The following is a 19,900-nucleotide window of genomic DNA, read 5'->3' as shown; positions in this document are numbered from 1 at the left end:
GCGACTTGTTTGTTTCTAAATACAAAGAGGGGACTAACCTCTGCTCGTGACCCTTTTAATAGAGCGTGTTTGAGTGGCAGAGCAATCTTTGACTAAGGCCTAGGGATGCTGTGTTGCTGTAGCAGCTTAATGCAACTAAAATAAAAATACACACACACACACACACACACACACACACACACACACACACACACACACACACACACACACACACACACACACACACACACACACACACACACACACACACACGTCGATGACCATGAACAAGCGCTGACTCTATTTCGCATCTACGCCAAAGGGGGTCACACAATCACTTTTATTGTTCAATATGCAACCATTTAGCAAGCCTGACACCCCTCCCTCCTCCCTTAAAAAAAAAAAGAATAAAAAATGAGGCCGGGCGAAAAGGTCAAGCGACTTCATTGTGACATAAAACGTTTCGTCCTACACGGCACCGATGATAACAAATACCCTTGGAAATAATAGCTGGGGTCGCAGGTGTCACGGGGCTAACAAGAGCCGCCGCAGCGCAGGGGTTAGGGACGACGGGCGCCCTTGGAGCGGCGGGACAAGGTCGCCCGCTGTCAAAGTGGAGGAGGGGCCGGGGCCTCACCATGCCGGGGTTAGTGACGATCATGCCCTTGCACTCCTCCGCATACTTCTGCCACTCCAGCTCCTCCCACTGCAGCATGTTGGCGATCTCCTCCTCGGGTACCAGAGGCTTGTTGCTGCGCAGGAGGTAGAGCAGCACCTGGTGCATGGAGAGCACCTCCTTCCCACCGTCTGACAGGGAGGAGGAGGGGGAGGGAGAAAAGGAGGAGGTGCACGAGTGTCAGACAGTGACAGAAGACAGCAACAACCGAGAAGAAACTCCTGGTGCGATGAAAGCCACCGTAACAAAATACAAAACAATTGATGGTGTTTTAGCCATCGTTTTTTAGATTGGGCTTTACAGCGTTCACTAGTCAAACATTTTGCCTCACCCTTGATCATTTTCCCAATGATAACTCATTTATAGATTTGTAACACAGTCTGTTGTTTCGGGTTTACAACATAAAATAATAACAAAAAAGGCACACATTTAAAAGATAAAAAATATATACTTTTTTACCTTATTTAATATTTGTTAATTCTATTTGAAGGTGGAGGTGGAGGTGAAAACGGCATTGCTTTAACAAGGAATTACCAAATACAAAATATGACAAAAATCTTTATAATAATAATTTTAAGGTAGGTTTGTCATAATATATTTCAAAGTTTTCCCAAACCCAAAAATAGAGACATTTCATTATCATTCCATGCTGACTTGGTAACAGGCCACTAAACTCAATTTGAAACCAGAACAATCCTTTAAAGGCAAAATACTTTTTAAGAAATAGATTCGAGGAAAAAGTTATTTTTAAGGAAAAGCCCCCCCTCCCCCCTTTTTGTTTTATATTTAGGCCTCACCCCTGATGTCTCTCCCACATTTAAACAGTTCTTTCAGCAATTTTAAAGAACCACAAACATAAATATGGATTACACTTGCACATCAAAATTGCAATATTTATTACAAAGCACTCAGCACAATATGATTTCATTTTTTTTTGCCATTTCTTTGTTGCCCCAGTATTGGCTGCTCACAAGAATGATCACAGGTAAACAGCGCGCACAGACACACACACATTAATACGTGGCCGAGAGCCATGTAGCGCGCGCGCGCACACACACACACACACACACACACACACACACACACACACACACACACACACACGAGAGTGTGGAGAATCAACAAGGTCAAAATAGACCCAGGTTAATAGGCACTCATGCCAAATTGATTGACCTCCATTTACAAGTGTTCACACAGACAGACACTCGCAAAGCAGGCCCCGAAAAAAAATATATATATAAAAATAAAAAAAACCCGCTGCCCTCTCACTCCTGGAAATGCATTAATAGAATAACAAATGCTATACCCGCACCACTTCCCTCCCGCCTTCACTCTCTCTCGCCGTGTCTGACTGTTCCTCTCAACCCCCTTTCCTTCTGCCTCTCCTGATCACATTTAAAATACTGGAATGAATGTTTTATGAGTTGTTTTCTTTTTTGTTTGTTTGTTTTTTCCATTGTAAAAGAGGAGGCATATTAGTGTTTAATGTACAATAAATTGGGAGAGCTAAACAGAGATTTTTGTGTTTGTTTTTCAGGTCTTTTCTGATGTATGGAATGTGAGTGGTGTGCAGCTGTCATAAACGGAAGGCCGTGGTTTGTACGATGGCCCACTAGCACCATCATGTGGCTCAACCATGAACAATGCGTGGGCACATTCAGGCTCACACACTGCAAAGCTGCGGTTGTCAAGGACCTTTAATCTGACATGAATTCGGCCCCAGTCCCTGTTTGATAAGGTTTAGTGTTTTGTTTTATTTTTAGATATGATTTATTCAGGGAAACCAGTGAAGTGAAACTTGGATCAAAACTGCCATTGTTTTACACTCTCTAACGATGCTAACGTCTTGTAAATTAAATAAACGTTAAATTAATTACTGATTATTTAGCTGGGGATCACCTGGAACCTCTTGACGGACCCCCGGAGAACACTTTGAGAACCACTACCCCAAAGCAACCACCTGGCATCCGAGATCACACCACAAACATCAATGGTCGCAAAAGAGACACATTAGACACAGTAACTCACCTCCACAGTATTTACAATGACTAGAAGAGTGCAACAATGAACGGAGACAAAACACATGACAAAGCTCCTGACAACGCAAACGCAGCCTTACCGGGAAGGAAGCGCACAAATCGGGGCATGAAATGAAACTTCTGGCATCCGGATGCCTCGTCGTCGAGCTCTGGACCTGGGAAGAGGGGAGAGGGGAGAGGGGGATCAGTGATTTGGATCCTGTTCCTAGAAATGTGAATCATGCCCACGTCAATGACGGCAATTTGTCAGTATTTATTTCCTATATAATGTAAAATCCATATTCATTTAATATATTTTGTACATTAAATTGCTTTTTAAAGTGGTAATCCATAAGATAACTTTGTTGAAACATTTCATATTTGACCATTTAATTATCTTACTGTTTAGGTGGTACTTTATAAGAGCTCACTGTCAATGAACTCAATTCACTGCACTTGTGTAATGCATGTGCTCCCCTCGGCGTTTCCATTGTTGGTGGCGGGTCCGCCTTTCCCGGCAATAATGTAAACACCTCATTGGCTTACAAAATGACTAAAACCAGGAAAGTGCACATCAGCCGGACGGCTGTCCGAGGACGTGTCCAGGACTCGTACCTGTCAGGTTCCAGTCGTACAGCTCCAGAATGTCCTGGAAGAGGTACGAGGCAAAGAGCTCGAGGCCGCGCACGCAGTAGTTCTGCAAAGCAGGGTCAGAATCAGCTTCATACTGGTGCGACTTTTAAACCATGTTCAAACTGTGAGCTGCTGCCCGTTACTGGGCAACAAGGTCACTTACTGCAGGTCGCCAAATTGTCAAAACTATGATTTTAATCATTTTTTTAATAGAAAAATACTAAAATAATAATCAAACCCATCCCGGTTTTCGATACAGTCCCAATATTCAATATTTATTCTAAAACGTGCTACCTGCCGCTACACAACTGGGACCTCAGTGACTTTCGGTTTCTACATCGATGGTATCAACCTATGGATTGGACTGGTGATACTGCCCTCTGGTGTTTTAAGTATGTCAATGAAAAATGAGTATAAGTTGACGCCGCGATTCCTTCTCTCAAACACACACACACACACACACACACACACACACACACACACACACACTATGCCTGACAATCCAGTTGGTGCCGCTCAGGACAGGTTTAGAAAGACACACTGGCACCGAAAAGCCCTTGAAGTGGCGTCAATATGACCCCACAGAGAACAAATCCACCTTGCGGAACTTTATCACGAAAAGCTGGCCTTATCAGCTTAATTCGGCCGTTTCAGGGAGGGAGGGGTTGAGACGATAGAGAGAAAGTCGCACACACCCCCCCCCACCCGGCCACCATGAAATCCAACCCTCGGGATTAGCACCTTCATCCACACTGGCATCACGTCTGGCCCGTAACCCAGGGCTCAGCCGCGCTCAGAGCGCTTAAGATAAAAACAAAAGAGTCAGAAAGGAGAGAGTGAAAGAGATAAAGAGAGGCTTTCTCTCTTTCCTTTCTTTTTTATACTGACCTCTGGTGTCATCTCCTCTATGAAGTGAATGGTGTAATCTATGTTGAAACGGATCACGCGGCACAATGGGATCTGTGATGATGAAAGGACGGAGGGGGAGAAGAAAGCGATGGAGGTCAGCTCATTACCATGGCGTTAGGCAGAGGTTACAGCTTTTCAAGGAAACTCATTAAAAAATAATAATAAAGGGGGGGGAGAAAAAAAAAAAAAAAAAAAAAAAAAAACCTGGTCTACGCCGTCGAATCTGGCTCGATGGCCCAAACGCCTGAAACACACACACACACACACACACACACACGCACGCACGCAAGCGTAGGTACGTACATTCGGCTCACAAACTACACAGTCATGAATATTACCAGGCACAGCAGTTACACAGTCTGCACAAGACACACACACACATGAACATACACGTTTATACTGCGCCACACACACCCACCCACCCACACACACTCTCTTTTGAACATTAAGTGAGTTGAATCTCACTAAATAGATAAGCCGCCCGCTCGGTGTTTAATCTCCCCGGTTACATGCTCTTTGTTGTCGGAGAACAGGGGTCCATTTTAGGAGATTAACCTGGGAGCCGTGTCCGCTCGGCTCCCTCGCCCAGCCCCGCGGCTAGCTAACAGGGGGGCTAATAGTGCCACGCTCTGGGGTTCCTAATCCCCGCAGGAGCACCCGGAGAAGCGTTTACACCAGCTGTTAACTAAGGGCTGTTTAAATTAGCCAGTTCAAATCTGGACTAATCCTCAGAGTTCTTTTCAAGCTGGACAGATATTGACGGAATATGTTAACTCAATAATTCATTATTCCAACAAGGAGTCAATTGTGGGGGCCTCAGCGGGCAGCACGCACGCACGCACGCACGCACACGCACACGCACACGCACACACACACACACCTCTGTAATGTCTGACCGTCACTGACGGGGCCTTTAAAAGTCAGCGAGACGACCTTGCAATAAGGTCAGCGAGAAAGAAAGGCAACTTTGTCTCTGGAAAACAAAATAAAGTCGGGGGGGGGGGGCTGAGGGGGCTGGGTTCCAGGATTTGGACTGAAACGCAGATACTGAATTATTTATGTTGTCTGGAGCCGCGCGTCTGGAGAGAGGGTGAGGATCCACAGGCGTCCTCGTCCTGTGGATGGGGAGGTAGGGGAGTGGAATCGGGGGGGGGGGGGGGGGGGGGGGGGGGGTGCATGGGTGTATGGGTCAGGCATCATACAGAGGTGAAGCCAGTGTGATTCAAAGTGGGCTTACGCTGGTGAGGGGGTTGTGAGAGAAGAGAGAGAATCCTTCAAACAGGTACTCATGGTCATCGTAATCGATCACGGTCGGCCGGTCCGTCTGGAAAGAGCAGAGAGAAAGGACATTTGGACAATGTAATGCAATTCATCACTGCTAGCGTGATATCAATGTTTAAAGTTGAAATCTGTAAGATTGTGTTGAAAAAAAAAAAAAAAAAAAAAAGACAAAAACATGTTATTCTTTAATTATTCGCCACTGTACAAAAATCAGCAATTCATTCAATTTGTGTTATGCATGTGCGCTTTTAAATGGTGTTTCTATTGTTGGTGGCGGAAGTGAAAGACTGGTGGTGAATTTGACCACAACTGGCAGCGGAGTCAGTTGTGTGTGTGTGTGTGTGTGTGTGTATATATATGAGTACGCGTGTGGCAGAGACGCTACTCTCTTCCTTCTACTCAGACAGCCAATTGGACGTTCTGTCCCTCTCTCTACATTTATTCATAATATATGAATGAATACGGTTAAATACAGTATGAATATGAATATGTACATATTCATATACATTACATGCTGTATATATTTTGCTTTATACAGTATTTTTGCATATTTTTTTTGTGTGTCAGGCGCCAGGCAGATGTTCGCCGTGGACATGGATTAACATTTACAGACATTTGACAAAGACTGAAGTCAACTTTCATTTAAATGGAATTCTGCGGCATCATCACCCGACACAGACGACCGTACGGATCGCCACTTCGACAGGACAACAGAACACACACAAAGAGTGCTTCGCCTGTTACATGACAATAACCGCATTGCTGGTGTCGATGCCGGCTGCCACTTGACAATGTCAGTGACTACGTTGACGTGCTAAGTGTGTCCAACTGGATGTTCAGGTCACCGGTGTAGAAAGAAGACCACGGCAGCTGCTGCAACAGGCTACGACGTGACGGACACAAAAACGTTCAGTGCAGGAATTTAAAACTGCAGCATAAAATAAACAAAGCTGTCTTTCTCGATGTGCCAACACCCATTGGCATTTCCCAATCGTGCGTTGTGCCGTGTAGCATCTTCACACACAAATCCTCTGAACAGTTATCAGTTAGCTGTGTGTCAGGACAAAAAAATATGTGATGTTGGCTATTTTTGTGAATGTAGAGAAGAGAAGAACAAGACTTGTTAATTGGCTGTCAGACATTGCATGCTGGGCAGAGATTTCACACACACACACACACCAATGTATAGCTGTGAACTTTTTACCCAGGGAGAACTTAGTTCAGTTGTGAATATGAACATTAACAAAAATGACAATGTGATATTTTGCTCACTTTATTATTGCAGATTTGAGACCGTCAGAATTCCACAGAAATTAACCTGAGAGTGTGTGTGTGTGTGTGTGTGTGCGCGCTTCTAGAAACTGCCGCTGGTGTGGCTCCCGGCAACATGCATCAGCACTCCCGCTGCCACCGTCATTAGCGCGGAGCATGTAATCTTCCCGTCAACAGAGACAGATGTGATAAATGTTCACAAAAAAAGAGAAGTTGTGCAAGAGAGGTTGACTTTACTGACGCACAAAATCTCAGGTTTTGCAAGTAAATAATGTGAGGCTACCGGTTCATTATTTTGTCAACAACAGGAGACTGCACCAAATACTCAGGGTAGAACTGTCACACACAGTCTGTGTTATTCCAGTGAAAACCAAAATACCAGTGACACTGTTTCACGGTTTGTCCTGAAGACTGCTTTCCATTCTATGCAGCTTCCAAAGGTCATCGCTGGGAGAGAGCACTTTGTAAAAACAGCACACACGTTTGAAGAACAAAATTACAAAATTACCAAGATGTGGAAAGCCAGGTTGTGTTCGGAAAAATAAACAATAGTTTTTATTTTTTACCATGTTTTATGTATGCTATTTTGGATAGACAGATGAACAGATGGAGAGATGGACAGACAGTCAGATAGACACAGACAGACAGACAGACAGACAGACAGATACAGACATGAGAAAGCGCTTCCGAAAACAAGGATACTTAGCCACGCCACGCTTGGCAAACGGAATGAGTGGAAGGACTGCTTCGGATCCCAACACATGGTGATGCGTTTCTGCGATTTATATGTAAATTGGGGAAATAGCAGCTAAATAAAATGGAGCAGTCGCACCTGACGACCTGAGGGACCGCCATCTTGTCAAGTTACCCAACTCAGCTTTAAATTATTATGGGATACCAACAGGATCCCCATTATGCACAGAACTGAAATAAAAGATGTAAGAAAATATAGTGGCAGTCTGTACAGATATTCACCGTCTTCGTATCTGCATTACGCACCAGATGGAAACTACAGATATACCCGACTGAGATGCCGGAATGATCATATTTTACCACAAAACTATAGTACAAACAAAAACAAAACATGTGGGAAGCAGATCCTTGCGTGCATTTTCATGCTTGTGTAGAATCATGGAGTCCCATGTTAAGGTAATTTTTAGACCAGGGTCAGGTGCACTACATCAAAATTTAACACTCGTTTTAACAAGCATTGTTTAAATGCAACACATTTCTACCCTCAATCGCAAACCATATTTTATTAAGGGAAAAAGAATTTAACTGCAAATTGTATAAAAGGTCTCAATCAAGTACCAAATAACCATATGTATGGCAATATCAAGGTGTCTACAGGTATCAGAGAGTTAAACTCAATACTTTTTAAGACAGAAATTTAAGACAGATTTTTGGACAAATCGCCTCTCAACTATTAGGTTCGCAGTAGGCTTCGAGTTTTATAACATCAGAAATGTTGACGCAGAAGAACTTGAGTCATTTTAACCAAAAAAAATATATATATATACACACACAGATAAATCAGATAAAATGTTTATGTAGAAATTCCATAGAAATTGAAATTTAACACTATTTCATCACTTTTAAGGCTTAGTTAGTAGTGCAATCCTTCAAAATTCAGTAAAACTGAATTTAAGACATTTTAACGACCAACAGACCACTGAATATTCAATTTGTTTATGATTTGGAATCATATTTTGTGTAGATTATTAGGAGCAACATTACCATCATGTTATGAGCATGATAGCACTCTCCTGAATTCTCCTCACTCCACACTCTTGGTTTTGGGCTCTGTGAAACACAGTGGTAAAAGTTTAAGACATGTCCGTACCAAGAAGTTGGTGGGCGGGGACACGGTGATCCTGTAGTGGTACAGCTTCCCAGAGTTGTTGTTCATGGGACGACATGGCTTCACACTCTGGGAATTCAAATGACATTAAAAAGACAACGTCATTCATCACTGTGTTCATTAGCACTTGTGGACTTTTCAATGACAACTATAGAGCATTTATTAGACATTGCAAAGCGGTATCATACATTAGAATTAAAAATCATTGCCCTGGGCTCATTGGATCAACTAAAAACTAATGTTTTCATTTGTTAAACCAATATGTATCTTTTTTTTTCCTTTTCTTTTTTACATAAACATACAGCTTAATTTCTCAATTTCAAGGTGAGAGCAACTAAAAAATACAGACTTATAAATAGAAACTAATACAAGGATTTTTTTCAGTGTAGGCTAATTACGTATTGAAGGAAAACTACTATTTTTAGATTAGACTTTTTAGATTATTGTTAAATCAACCCAAGTGACTGGAACGATAGGCTTTATCCTGGATTCCCAGCATCAGTCGACTAGTTCCTATATTCTCTCAATACTGGATCAATTTAAAAAAATAGTCTCAAATCCCTGAATTTACCACAAATATTACATTTACGAGACTTGAACACTAGACTAAAATACAACATTAGAACCATGCACATCAGAAGAAGGGAAGAGGAGCCAGTAGGGCAGCCACAAGCAAAATGTAATCACGTTTCCTATCCATCACTGAATGCTTTTTCTAGAGGTAAACACCCCGTTAAATTCTCCTCCTATCGTAGTGTTATGAAGAGAGCCTTTAGCAGCGGCGGCGTGCATACAGAATACATAGGCAGACTGCGATAGCGTCCTTGGCCCTGCAGCGGCTGGACCTGAAGGTTATGAAAGGGTGATTTATTCATGGTATAATCATACCTCCTCCCCTGGGTAGATGCTGTGGCGGATCCCTGTACGTCTGGCCTTGGCACTGCACTTACACAAGGGGCCATCATTCATCTGGACGGACAGCCAATACATAACAATCAACCACGAGTGCAAGAGACAATGCAATGCTTTTCTTTTCTTTATAAAGAAACTCAAAGTCAGAATTGAGTTTATACGGCAGTAGCCAACAAAGGGAACCTACGTGGGTTTACAATTCAAAGGTGAATGTATGGACCTTTTGTTTGTTTGTTTTGTTTTGCGAGTGAAGAGTTTGATTCTACTCAAAGGCATTGAATATCTTCCTTCCCTTGGCAGTACAATTATCAACAAGGGCATCAAACTCTATATGCACTGAGACAACATTAGCCTATACATTGCAATCTGCAAGAATGGCTCCATAACCTAGAAAAGACGTCAATATAGACATTTTATACCACCATCATAGTGTACGCCTCTCAAGGTGTAATAATACACATCTGTCTCATGAAGAACAGCCGTTTACTGACCAGGGTGTTTGCAGGTATCAGAGTTAAATTTAATCATTTTTAAGACCTTTTCAAGACAAACTTAAACAATCAAAACTGGTCATTCTAATTGAAATCACAAAGTTCCGAAAATCACATTACTTTAGTACGACGCAGCCTCAATGACCACATTAAACTATAACTCGATATTACGATAACCAACATCCCAGACGATATTTAGTCTCATATCACGATATCGATACTATATCACCCAGCACTAAATATAAGTAGAAAAATAATAATGAATTTGGCTGGCCAAGTGTTTTGTGCACAATTAGATAACATACTCAGACAGCGTATAAGCAGGTGTGGTAAACGCTACATGGGTGGAGGGTCAGGGGCGGCTCCACTAAACAGCAGGCGGCTCGATAACTCACCCAGTCACCGGGTGGGGTGACTGGGTGAACATCAACTTCAAACAAAAAAAAAATGGGAAGGCCGTGTTGTGGAGTTGGGGTGGGCCAAAAGGTCTGTGTAAATCAGCGGCAGGAGGAGCGTAGAAGACGGAGGGAGCCGAGGCAACGGTGAAAGCTTCACAGTCGGGTTGGACTAGAATTGTTTTGTTCGCTTTTCCTCCATTGTCTTTGTGTAGTTGCCTTGATGAATAACTCTGCTCCGACTAGTAGGATTCGTAATTACAATTTTCAAATTTGAGACTGGATTCAATATACATTTTTCTTTTTTCGGACAACTTTTGTATTGCACATACCTTCTATACAACCCTATGATATTTCTTATACATTCCTCATCTGCACAAGATAATTGTGAATAAGGAATGATCTGATCCTTCCAAGTCTAAATTCTGAAATTAGTTAAATTAGTATAATATTCATTATTACCATTTTTTATTTTATTTTTTTTAACTTTTATTTCCTATTACCTATTTTTATTAAATGTTATTGCTTGCCTGCTTTGCTTTTATTGTTACCACTTGATGGTATTTTATTAATGTTGTATGATGTGCATAAAAGGTGCTGAAAAAAATGTATTACTATTATAATTAGTACTATTATTATTATTATTATTACTAGCCCTGCCATTTTTTGGGCTAAAAGTGTTTGGTCTACGACAACTGCTGGACCAAAGGACAGAGTTGAGGTCTCATTAGATCCAGGAGGTCTCAGACATCTTGCAGGAAGTAGCAGGACGTTCTTGCATCGCCGATTCTAAAACTTTCGGTCGGGTGGTGACATCATCATCCAATTCGTTATATACGTGCAGGTTGTGGCTCCGGGCGCCCATTCGCATCGTGCAAGGTGGGTGGTGTAGACTCCATCGGTCTGTGGTGGTCACAAACTGCACGTCTGCAGGTGTGTGTGTGTGTGTGTGTGTGTGTGTGTGTGTGTGTGTGTGTGTGTCGTCAAACCTGCTTGATGTTAGCGGGGCTTTTCATTTGATATTTTACTCTTTTGCCCTCTTTGTAAATATAAACGCATTCTGAGGATCTTACCCGGTGCCATGTCCCTCATTTTTTTGCGGCATTCCAGCCAGTCGTTACATACAAACTGTAGGAGTCCAAAACAGTCCAAAAAATATGCCCTGTTTGAGTCCTCACACATGGAGTTCGCTTACAGCTCCAGAGCAGCGGGCCCTAATAGTGTCCATTATATTTAAAAACGTCACAAAAGTCTAAAAAGTTGAAATGTCTCTCAGGGACATGCAGTGTTTAATCCGTTTGAATGGAACGCTGGTGGTAGGAACTTGATTGTATTACTACACGGAGTGATTTCCTTCCACAGGGACACCGTGAGGCAGGACTCAGTGGACTACAGGAAATAGATGGACACCTTCTAATTTTTAGGATAAAGTCAAAATATGCAACACGTGTATCAGCTTGTGGTAGAAATTCTGCGTGTCACCAGGGCTATCTTAAACTTGTGTCACCGCGTTATTAGGTCAACCGATGCGGCGTTCAAAGGAAACTCTGAAAATTGTAACTCCAACTGATGCCTCCATGGGAACTGGAAAATTTGTAATTGGTGTCGATACTGAACCCTGCGTATTGCTGCCTGCACAAATATTTATTATTATTATTAATATTGTTATTATTATTATTAGTAGTAGTAGTAGTAGTAGTAGTAGCATGTTATAGTTAAGGCTTGTGTCTTGTGTATAGTAAAGAGCTTTGAATTCCAATGCACTGAGGATACTCCAGCCTTATGAAAAACAACTCAAATAAAGAGTGAAAAGTATAACAGGAATCTTTTGTCATTGGAGTGGGAACCTTTCAATCGTTTGTACCACTCCCACTTCCCCAAACATTTCCCACTTCTTACCTGTCCCGGGTCGTTGTACCACAGCTCCTCGTGCAGACGGTCTGGATGAGCTTTCTTGCGCTTGATCTCGGCGATGACGTCGAACACGTCCGAGTCTGAGCTGCTGGAGCAGGAGCTGCCCTCGCCATCTGACTCGCAGTCCGTATCGCTGCCGCTGCTTTCGCCTGGAATCGCAAGAGGGTGACAGGTTTTTTCGATCAGAAAGTGAGTCACCGTCAGGGCTCCTCATACAGGTGAAATGAGGAGGAATACAAGCACTTTTCGAGCATCTTCAAAGTGTGAAATTATTTTTTTCCCCAGCACTGTGATTCTTTAGTATGAAAACTTTCTAATTTCAAGGAGATTTAATCAACATTAACATTCTTATTGATTTATTGTCGTTTCATATAGTTGTGATCAGCATTATAGATACAATCTCAGTATTTTCCAGACATTTTCAAATCCAATAAAAAGCACATTTTCTAACTTTGAAAACTCAACATTAAAGTTTGAGTCTTTGTACAAGTCCTATTATAACATAATATTATGGTGATATGGTAGCAGACATACTGCCAGTTCTGCAGCTGCGACGCAAAACATTTCAACAATCTGCTGAAAGCCAAAGAGAAATAATACCAAGCATCTTTCAAAAACACAGATAGTAATAGCTGCAGTATATTTATATTTCAGAATCAGAAATACTTTAATAATCCCAGGGGGAAATTACTTAAATTTCTTAATATTTAATGTATATTTAACTTATCTATACTTATCCACTTAAACATATTTTAAATCAACGGCTTCTCCGTTTTAAAACATCTTAATCTGTCAAAATCATACGTAATACAACAGACTTCCGTATTTAGTAGGTCTATAGAAACAAGGCAATATAGAGATACAATACAATAACAGATAACATTGTCTCTATAATATAACCAAGGTTCATTGTGGCATTCCAAAATTAAATTCAAGTACTTTCAAGTACTTTTCAAGCACTTTTTTTTCCCATTTTGATGGACTTCCCATAAAACAAATAGCCCATTTCGAATGTGATCTATATGAAATAAAATATAATACCATATTAACCTGATTGTCTGTTATTTCTTTTACTATTACATATCCATTATCATCTACTATTATAAGTGTTTATTTCCAACCATGCTCGATAAAATTTACATTTTCCCGGCATAAAAACAAAAAAAGAAGATCCAGGACTTTTCAAGCATTTCAGCACCTCAAGGACCTGGTAATAACCCTGTATAACAATATTTCAACATTGTAATACAACTGAGAAGATGGTGGGGGGAATTCTACGTGTGGAAATTCTTGAGTGCATCAATATTTGTATCAATATATATACACTCCTATTGAAGCATACAGCACAACCTACGATAGGATTAAATGGTGTTTCCCTACCCACAACACTACCTGGATCCTCATCTAATTTGGTTTTGGGTGGCTCCCACATAGGCCGAGCGGCCTTGGCTCGCTTCTGCCGCTGCACCAGCTCCTCCTGGAAGCGCTCGTACAAGTCACGTAGTTTGCTGGTCCCCACCACGGTGGAGTCTCCCTGCAGCGGCAACACAGGCTGCAGTCAGCAGAGCACTGAACTACATCGGAAACACTGCTCCTTACAGAGATAAAAAAATGTTGAGCAGACTTGCATGCAAATCACATGGTTGACAGATTTGTAAAAGCTATGCATCGTGTAAAGGGTTCATCAATGGGCGTCGTAGAATATGTGCTCTCGGTAGCTATTAATGCTGTGAGGCAACTGAATTACACAAAAGAAGATATCATTGCACCTAGAGTTAGTTAAACGTCATTATCATAATGTAGAACAATTGATTGAGAGATACTGTCAGAAGCATAGAGTATTTCTATTTATTTGAATATTTACTGCAGTAAACAGATTTTCTACTCAAATAGCATTGAGTGCTTTAAAGAGACATTCCACTTTTTTTTTTTAACTGGGTTGTCAGTTCAAGCAGCTGAGGTATTTTTTATTTTAAACAACTCAATTCCGTTGTCGTTATTACTCGTCATGAAGTCTTTAAATAACTCAGCTTTTGAATAATGGACATTTTATTCCCCTCATAGGACGCTAGGCTAGTTGATCCCATTAGGCAAACTTGCACTGAGCTAACACTGTTAGCATGCGGCCTGTCAGTATCCTGGTTCTGGACAGACAGGGATGAAATTGGTTTAACAGTACAGTACCACTTGGTCCATGGGGTCACTGGAGTAGTTGTTTTCGGCGTGGGTACAGCGGATCCAGGCCGGTTTAAGAAGATCATCTTCCTCTTTCTCCTCGTCCACCTTCTCCTTGTCTCGCTCTCTATCCCTCTCTCTCTCCCTCTCCCTGTCCCTCTCTCGCTCCCGGTCCCTGTCGCTGAAGGGCTCCTCGGGGTCCCTGCTCCTGATGGAGGTGTAGCTCCGCTCCCTGCTCTGCACGGAGCCCTCGGACCGCCGCTCCCTCTCTTCCTCCCAGCGGCTGCGTTTCTTCTCTCTGCTGGCCGAGCGACTGCAGGACGACAAATCAGACATAGAAGTTAAAGTCAGGGTGAAGCAATGAAGCACTTAAACATAGTATTCGTACAATGTCATTCTCGCTGAAATAGAGACTAAATATTGAACGTGAATTGGAATCGGGGAAAAAGAAAAGCTACCGACAAAACTGTCATTGAATGTCAGATTTCTCTGCGCTGCAGTGATTTCAAGGAAAACTCCAGTATTTTTTTTACCTAAACATTATTTATTTATTTATCATTGGGGGTCAACCCGAGTGATTGGAATCAGAATCTTTTAAATGTATCCAGTGAATCAAAATCACATGGTTTTGATTTCCCCATTGTGCGGCACTCGGCTGAAGCTGTTCTCTCAGCTACTGGATCAGTTCCGATGGTTGACTCCCAATGAGGGCTCGGATGAGGGCTCGGATGAGGGCTCGGATGAGGGCCCCGATGAGGGCACCAGACTAACTTTCTCGACATGCACACGCAACACATTCATATTTTTTTCCATCTTAACTGTATTACTCATAAATAGACAAATTACAGAAATAGTAATGTGAAAGTTTATTTTAAAAGAAAAAGTCACAGAGTGAAGTAGCGCTTTAACAGAAAGAATCATTCAGTTAATATGGTGATTTTTTTTAAACATAGACACTTTCTAAAATATCACAACAAAGGATAAAGAGTGGATGAGCACAATAAAAGGGCCAAATTGCGTAATTATCCCGGAGAAAGAAGCCATCCCACCCCCATTCTGGATCAGGAGGAGGTGGTGGCAGCTGGGGGAATTAGTCTCTCTCTCTCTCTCTCTCTCTCTCTCTCTCTCTCTCTCTCTCTCTCTCTCTCTCTCTCTCTCTCTCTCTCTCTCTCTCTCTCTCTCTCTCTCTCTCTCTCTCTCTCTCTCTCTCTCTCTCTCTCTCTCTCTCTCTCTCTCTCTCTCTCTCTCTCTCTCTCTCTCCTTCCTTCCTTCCTTCCTTCCTTCCTTCCTTCCTTCCTTCCTTCCTTCCTTCCTTCCTTCCTTCCTTCCTTCCTTCCTTCCTTCCTTCCTTCCTTTTTTTTGTGGTTTGAGGAAGATACATTTTTTACACATACAGCCTTTAACTCCCGCTGATTCCGCAATTGGGAAAGTGAAACACTCAAACGGACAAGCTGAAATGTTAAAATAAACACAAAAAAAAAAAGCTAACTACTCCACCAGTCATCCAACTGTGAAAAGTCTTGCTCAACTGTAGCCAAGCAAATTGGACGGATCGGGGCACATTGTAGAGTAGAACACCTGTAGAGTGCACTTGTCTCCCTCTCCGTTGATACTGAAGATGCACCTGCCAGCGATTGGGTGCCCGCGATCGGCGCCCGAAGAGTGAGTTTTTATTTTATTTAACGTCTCCTTATGGAACGAAAATCGTGCATAATGGGGACCCTTTCTCCGTGCCCCCCCGCCTATAGCGATCGCTTTAACCCTCCGCGCTGCCCCCCGGTGAGACCCAGCACTCCAGCCCAGGCCACAGTGCGCGTGTGCTGCTGGCAGAGCTCGGAACACCTGCAGAGTGTGGACGGAGGCTCTTCCAGAATAACGCGTCTGGTTCTTGTATGTTTTTTAATTTAATGAGCATAAAGCTGTCCTTGAGGACAAGACAGTGCTCCGTATTTGTGGACGTATGTGCAACATTTTTATAAAAAATAATACATTTCTGCACTGCATATTTGGAGAATATAAATTTTCAGATTCGAACAATTACAGGGCTTGAAGTTAAATCAATGAGTCATATCCTTCTGAGTGAAGGTTTTATTTTTACAATTCAAAAGTTAAATAAAGATATGTTATTAATTTTAATTCATGCATCAATTCATCTAATCTCATCATAACACGTAGGCCTGGCCTACAGGAAAGAGCAGTTTATATGTTGGCTGCATCCAATGTTGTGTTGGTCATACTATAGAATGATTGATTGCTTGTGTTAAGTGAATAATACAGAAGATAAACAACTTTAAAATAAAATGCATCCTAAATCGCAATATTGGTCTAAAAAAATTGCAATTTGATTATTTTCCCAAATCGTTCAGCCCTACTTCTGATGCACTTGAAATACAGTAAGAGGACATTCTGATACCAGCGGAATTGTCCTGTAGGTTTGGAGTGGAGGCACTAAGGATAGAATAGGAATTTCCAGGATGTGATAATTTTTGTAAGCATGCTGACTATTTGTAGGCCCCTATTCATTTAGGGGATTTTGTATTCTTTTTTTGCAACAAGCTCTTCTATGATTGCATTTGTTTAAAATCCTTGTTCCACCTGAGTGGGACCGGGGGGGGTGTTTTGTTTTTTGATGTTGTTTCTTACATAGCATGTTGAAAACCTATAGATGACCAAAATGTATTACACATAAATAAATGATCGACAAGTGACCCCAAAGTAATGGTCCAGGTTAGTGGTTCTCAACACCAGTTAAACTTCACTATTATTTTATTTACAAGACATTATCACCATTAGATAATGTACAGTTACTGTTTCGGTCATAGTTTCACTGTTATCTCCCTAACTATAATATAGACAGGTATGGAAGTTTGGACTAAATCACATCCAACAACCTTCAAAGATTGGGGTTCCCAAGACAAAATCTTTTCAAAGACAAAAACTTATCCAGTGGGTTCTGTTGCCTAATGCCTAGTAAATTTAGGATCCTTGATGTGAAAAGGGCTGCTAATCACTGGTCTTACTTAATACAGTTTTGGAGAATAATTTAGGATTCAGAAGTCAGGAGTGAAAAAGTGACATCAGTACATCACAACAAAATATGAAAGTCAAATGTAGAGTTACCTCCTGGGCCTTTTTCTGTGTCTGTCAGGAGACTGGGATCTGCGACTTTCTCTGTGGCGATGCCGCTCACTGGAACGAGAAATTTAAGATTCCACACAAATCTATAGTAAATGACACTACACGTTATGTGTGTGTGTGTGTGTGTGTGTGTGTGTGTGTGTGTGTGTACCGGCTGTGCTCCCTGCTCCTGTGGCGGGGGGAGGTCCTTCCTCGGTCGTAGTCGGTCCGGTACCGCCCTGCTTCAGGCCTGCTGCCACGTCGGTCTGGACTCCTGCCCCGGTCCTTCCTCTCTCCAGAAAACTCCATCTTGTGCCGGTCTCCATGACTAGCGTAGCCGGCCTTCTGCCTGTGGTCATCCTGGCGATGCCCGCGTTCCGGGGACCTCCTGCCCTCCATTGGCTTGTCATACTTGTGCTGCCTGCTGTGCCTGAAGCTGTGGTCCAGTTTGAAGCTGGAGCTGGGGCCCTGTGCATAGCCGGGATTGAAGTTGGGGGGCGGGAAAGGAGAGTGAGGAGGGTGGGGAGGGTGGGGAGGGTGGGGAGGGTGGTGGTAGTTCATGGGGTACGGTGGTTGGTAGCTCATGGACTGAGGGGGCATGGTGGGCGCCATGGGTGGGTGCGGCAAGGGCGGCGGTGGCACAGGGGGCATCATGTAGGGATGGTAGGCATTCTGAAGAGAAGCCTGGGACCCCAAGGACGGGCCGCCCGAGGTACCGGGCAGAGGCGGCGGGGGAAAGTTGGGCGGAGGTTCTGAAAAACTCTGCCGGACGGGGGGGTTTTGGAACGACGGGCGCAAGGGGCATGGCCCGAGGGAACCGGGGGCCTGGGAGGAAACGGGAGGCGGGTAGGCCATGAAGTCGGAGTGCGGAGGCATGTAGCCGCCGCTGTTGCTGTGGTATCCAGAGCGGGCCGGTGTCTGGGGATCGTAGTGGTAGGGGGACATGGACGGGGACAGGTGTGGAGCGGGGGGTCTGAAGTTGACGGGGCAGTAGTTTTGGGGAGAGCCATGCTGGCCCTGGGGCAACCCTCCCCTCGGAGCACCACGCCCTTGGTGAAAAGACATGACTGTGGAGATTATGGAAAGGTCAAATTTAATAGTGACGTCCTTACTTTCTTACATGATGGAATCTGAGAATTCTCACTACATTTTTTGATGTGATTTTTACATTTTTTTCTGTTTCTTGATTTCCATTAATAATTAGGTTAGTCATTGTTTTCTGATATAAGTGAACTGCAGTATGAGTTGTTGAGGATGTTTAGGGGCGATGTTAGACTACCATCAGTCAACACATTCCGTTCTGAGCTGATTGTAGGTGTTAAGGGGTGAACTTTAAATCACAGATTTAGCCTGATAATCTGAAACGAGTGCCCCCGGGTAGACCTGTTGCACAAAATTGCACCAGTTATCTCTGTGATTTTTTTAACGTCTTTATATATTTTTTTAACTTCTTATTTCTATGGATTTATTATTATTAGTATTTATGTACAGGTAATCTACTTCAAGCCTTAGGTAAAGCATTTTGAATTGCCCATGCTTATGAAAAGTGCTGTACAAATAAACGTGCCATGCCTATATGCATCAAGACAATTAACACTATAAATTACTATACATTTAAACAGAGTCTCTAACATTGGTTAAAGAAATGCATCACATGTTCTCCCAACACTTAGAATAAGATACAGTATATTCGGTATTAGAAAACTATTGGCTAGCTGATGTCAATTAACCTGTTTAACCGTTAAAGTACTTCGTTTTGGGTTAAATAGTAGAAAAGCAGCTTTAATGAAGGAAACGTGTATATCTGTCTGCGGCTTACGTTCACGACCCTGCAATGGGCACATAGCTTAGCTGGCTAGCAAGCTAACGTTTGTAAATATGTAAAAGCTTACCTTCTTTATGAAACAAGGCTCAGGGAACTCAAAGTATCGGCATGGCGCGGAGTCTTTTTTCCTTTTCTGCTCCTTTTTATTCTGTTTTCTCAAAATGAGTTGAAGAGTGTACCGGTGTGTTACAATATAATATAATGAAAATTACCAAACAGAAAAAAACCCGCATCGCTGTCTGATACACGCCGGGCAAAGGTTCCGGTGCAGTTGTTTCTGGTCGGAAGACGAAGAAGGACGGACGCGGACGGGCCGTTCGGATTCAAGGGGATTTGCCAATGAGACGTATCATTTTTATTATTATTATTAGTATTATTATTATTGGTATTATTCATGTTATTATTTATTTATTATTATTATTATTGGTATTATTCATGTTAT

General features: G+C 42.5%; 1 protein-coding gene across 3 annotated transcripts in view; it reads right to left on the bottom strand.

Annotated features, from left to right (window-relative positions):
• The window catches only part of drosha (drosha ribonuclease III), a 147,451-nt gene extending 127,785 nt beyond the window's left edge, over positions 1-19,666 (bottom strand). For 2 of the 3 annotated variants that reach the window (XM_080020549.1, XM_080020551.1), the window contains exons 1-13: positions 19,526-19,666; positions 17,806-18,700; positions 17,637-17,705; positions 14,526-14,829; positions 13,722-13,875; positions 12,327-12,490; positions 9,518-9,598; positions 8,612-8,698; positions 5,453-5,539; positions 4,195-4,266; positions 3,289-3,370; positions 2,775-2,849; positions 617-786 (exon numbers count right to left, since the gene is read on the bottom strand). In XM_080020549.1, coding sequence (XP_079876675.1) covers positions 617-786; positions 2,775-2,849; positions 3,289-3,370; positions 4,195-4,266; positions 5,453-5,539; positions 8,612-8,698; positions 9,518-9,598; positions 12,327-12,490; positions 13,722-13,875; positions 14,526-14,829; positions 17,637-17,705; positions 17,806-18,698 — 2,238 coding nt within the window. In that variant the 5' untranslated portion in view covers positions 18,699-18,700; positions 19,526-19,666. The remainder of the gene's footprint in view (positions 1-616; positions 787-2,774; positions 2,850-3,288; positions 3,371-4,194; positions 4,267-5,452; positions 5,540-8,611; positions 8,699-9,517; positions 9,599-12,326; positions 12,491-13,721; positions 13,876-14,525; positions 14,830-17,636; positions 17,706-17,805; positions 18,701-19,525) is intronic. The other variant, XM_080020550.1, reaches the window with a different exon arrangement.
• Positions 19,667-19,900: the final 234 nt, after the last annotated feature.

The sequence above is a fragment of the Zeus faber genome, assembly GCF_960531495.2.
Source record: "Zeus faber genome assembly, chromosome: 19".
Taxonomy (NCBI): Eukaryota; Metazoa; Chordata; class Actinopteri; order Zeiformes; family Zeidae; genus Zeus; species Zeus faber.
Note: the sequence above shows the minus strand (reverse complement) of the source record. Positions and strands in the feature narration are given on the sequence as shown.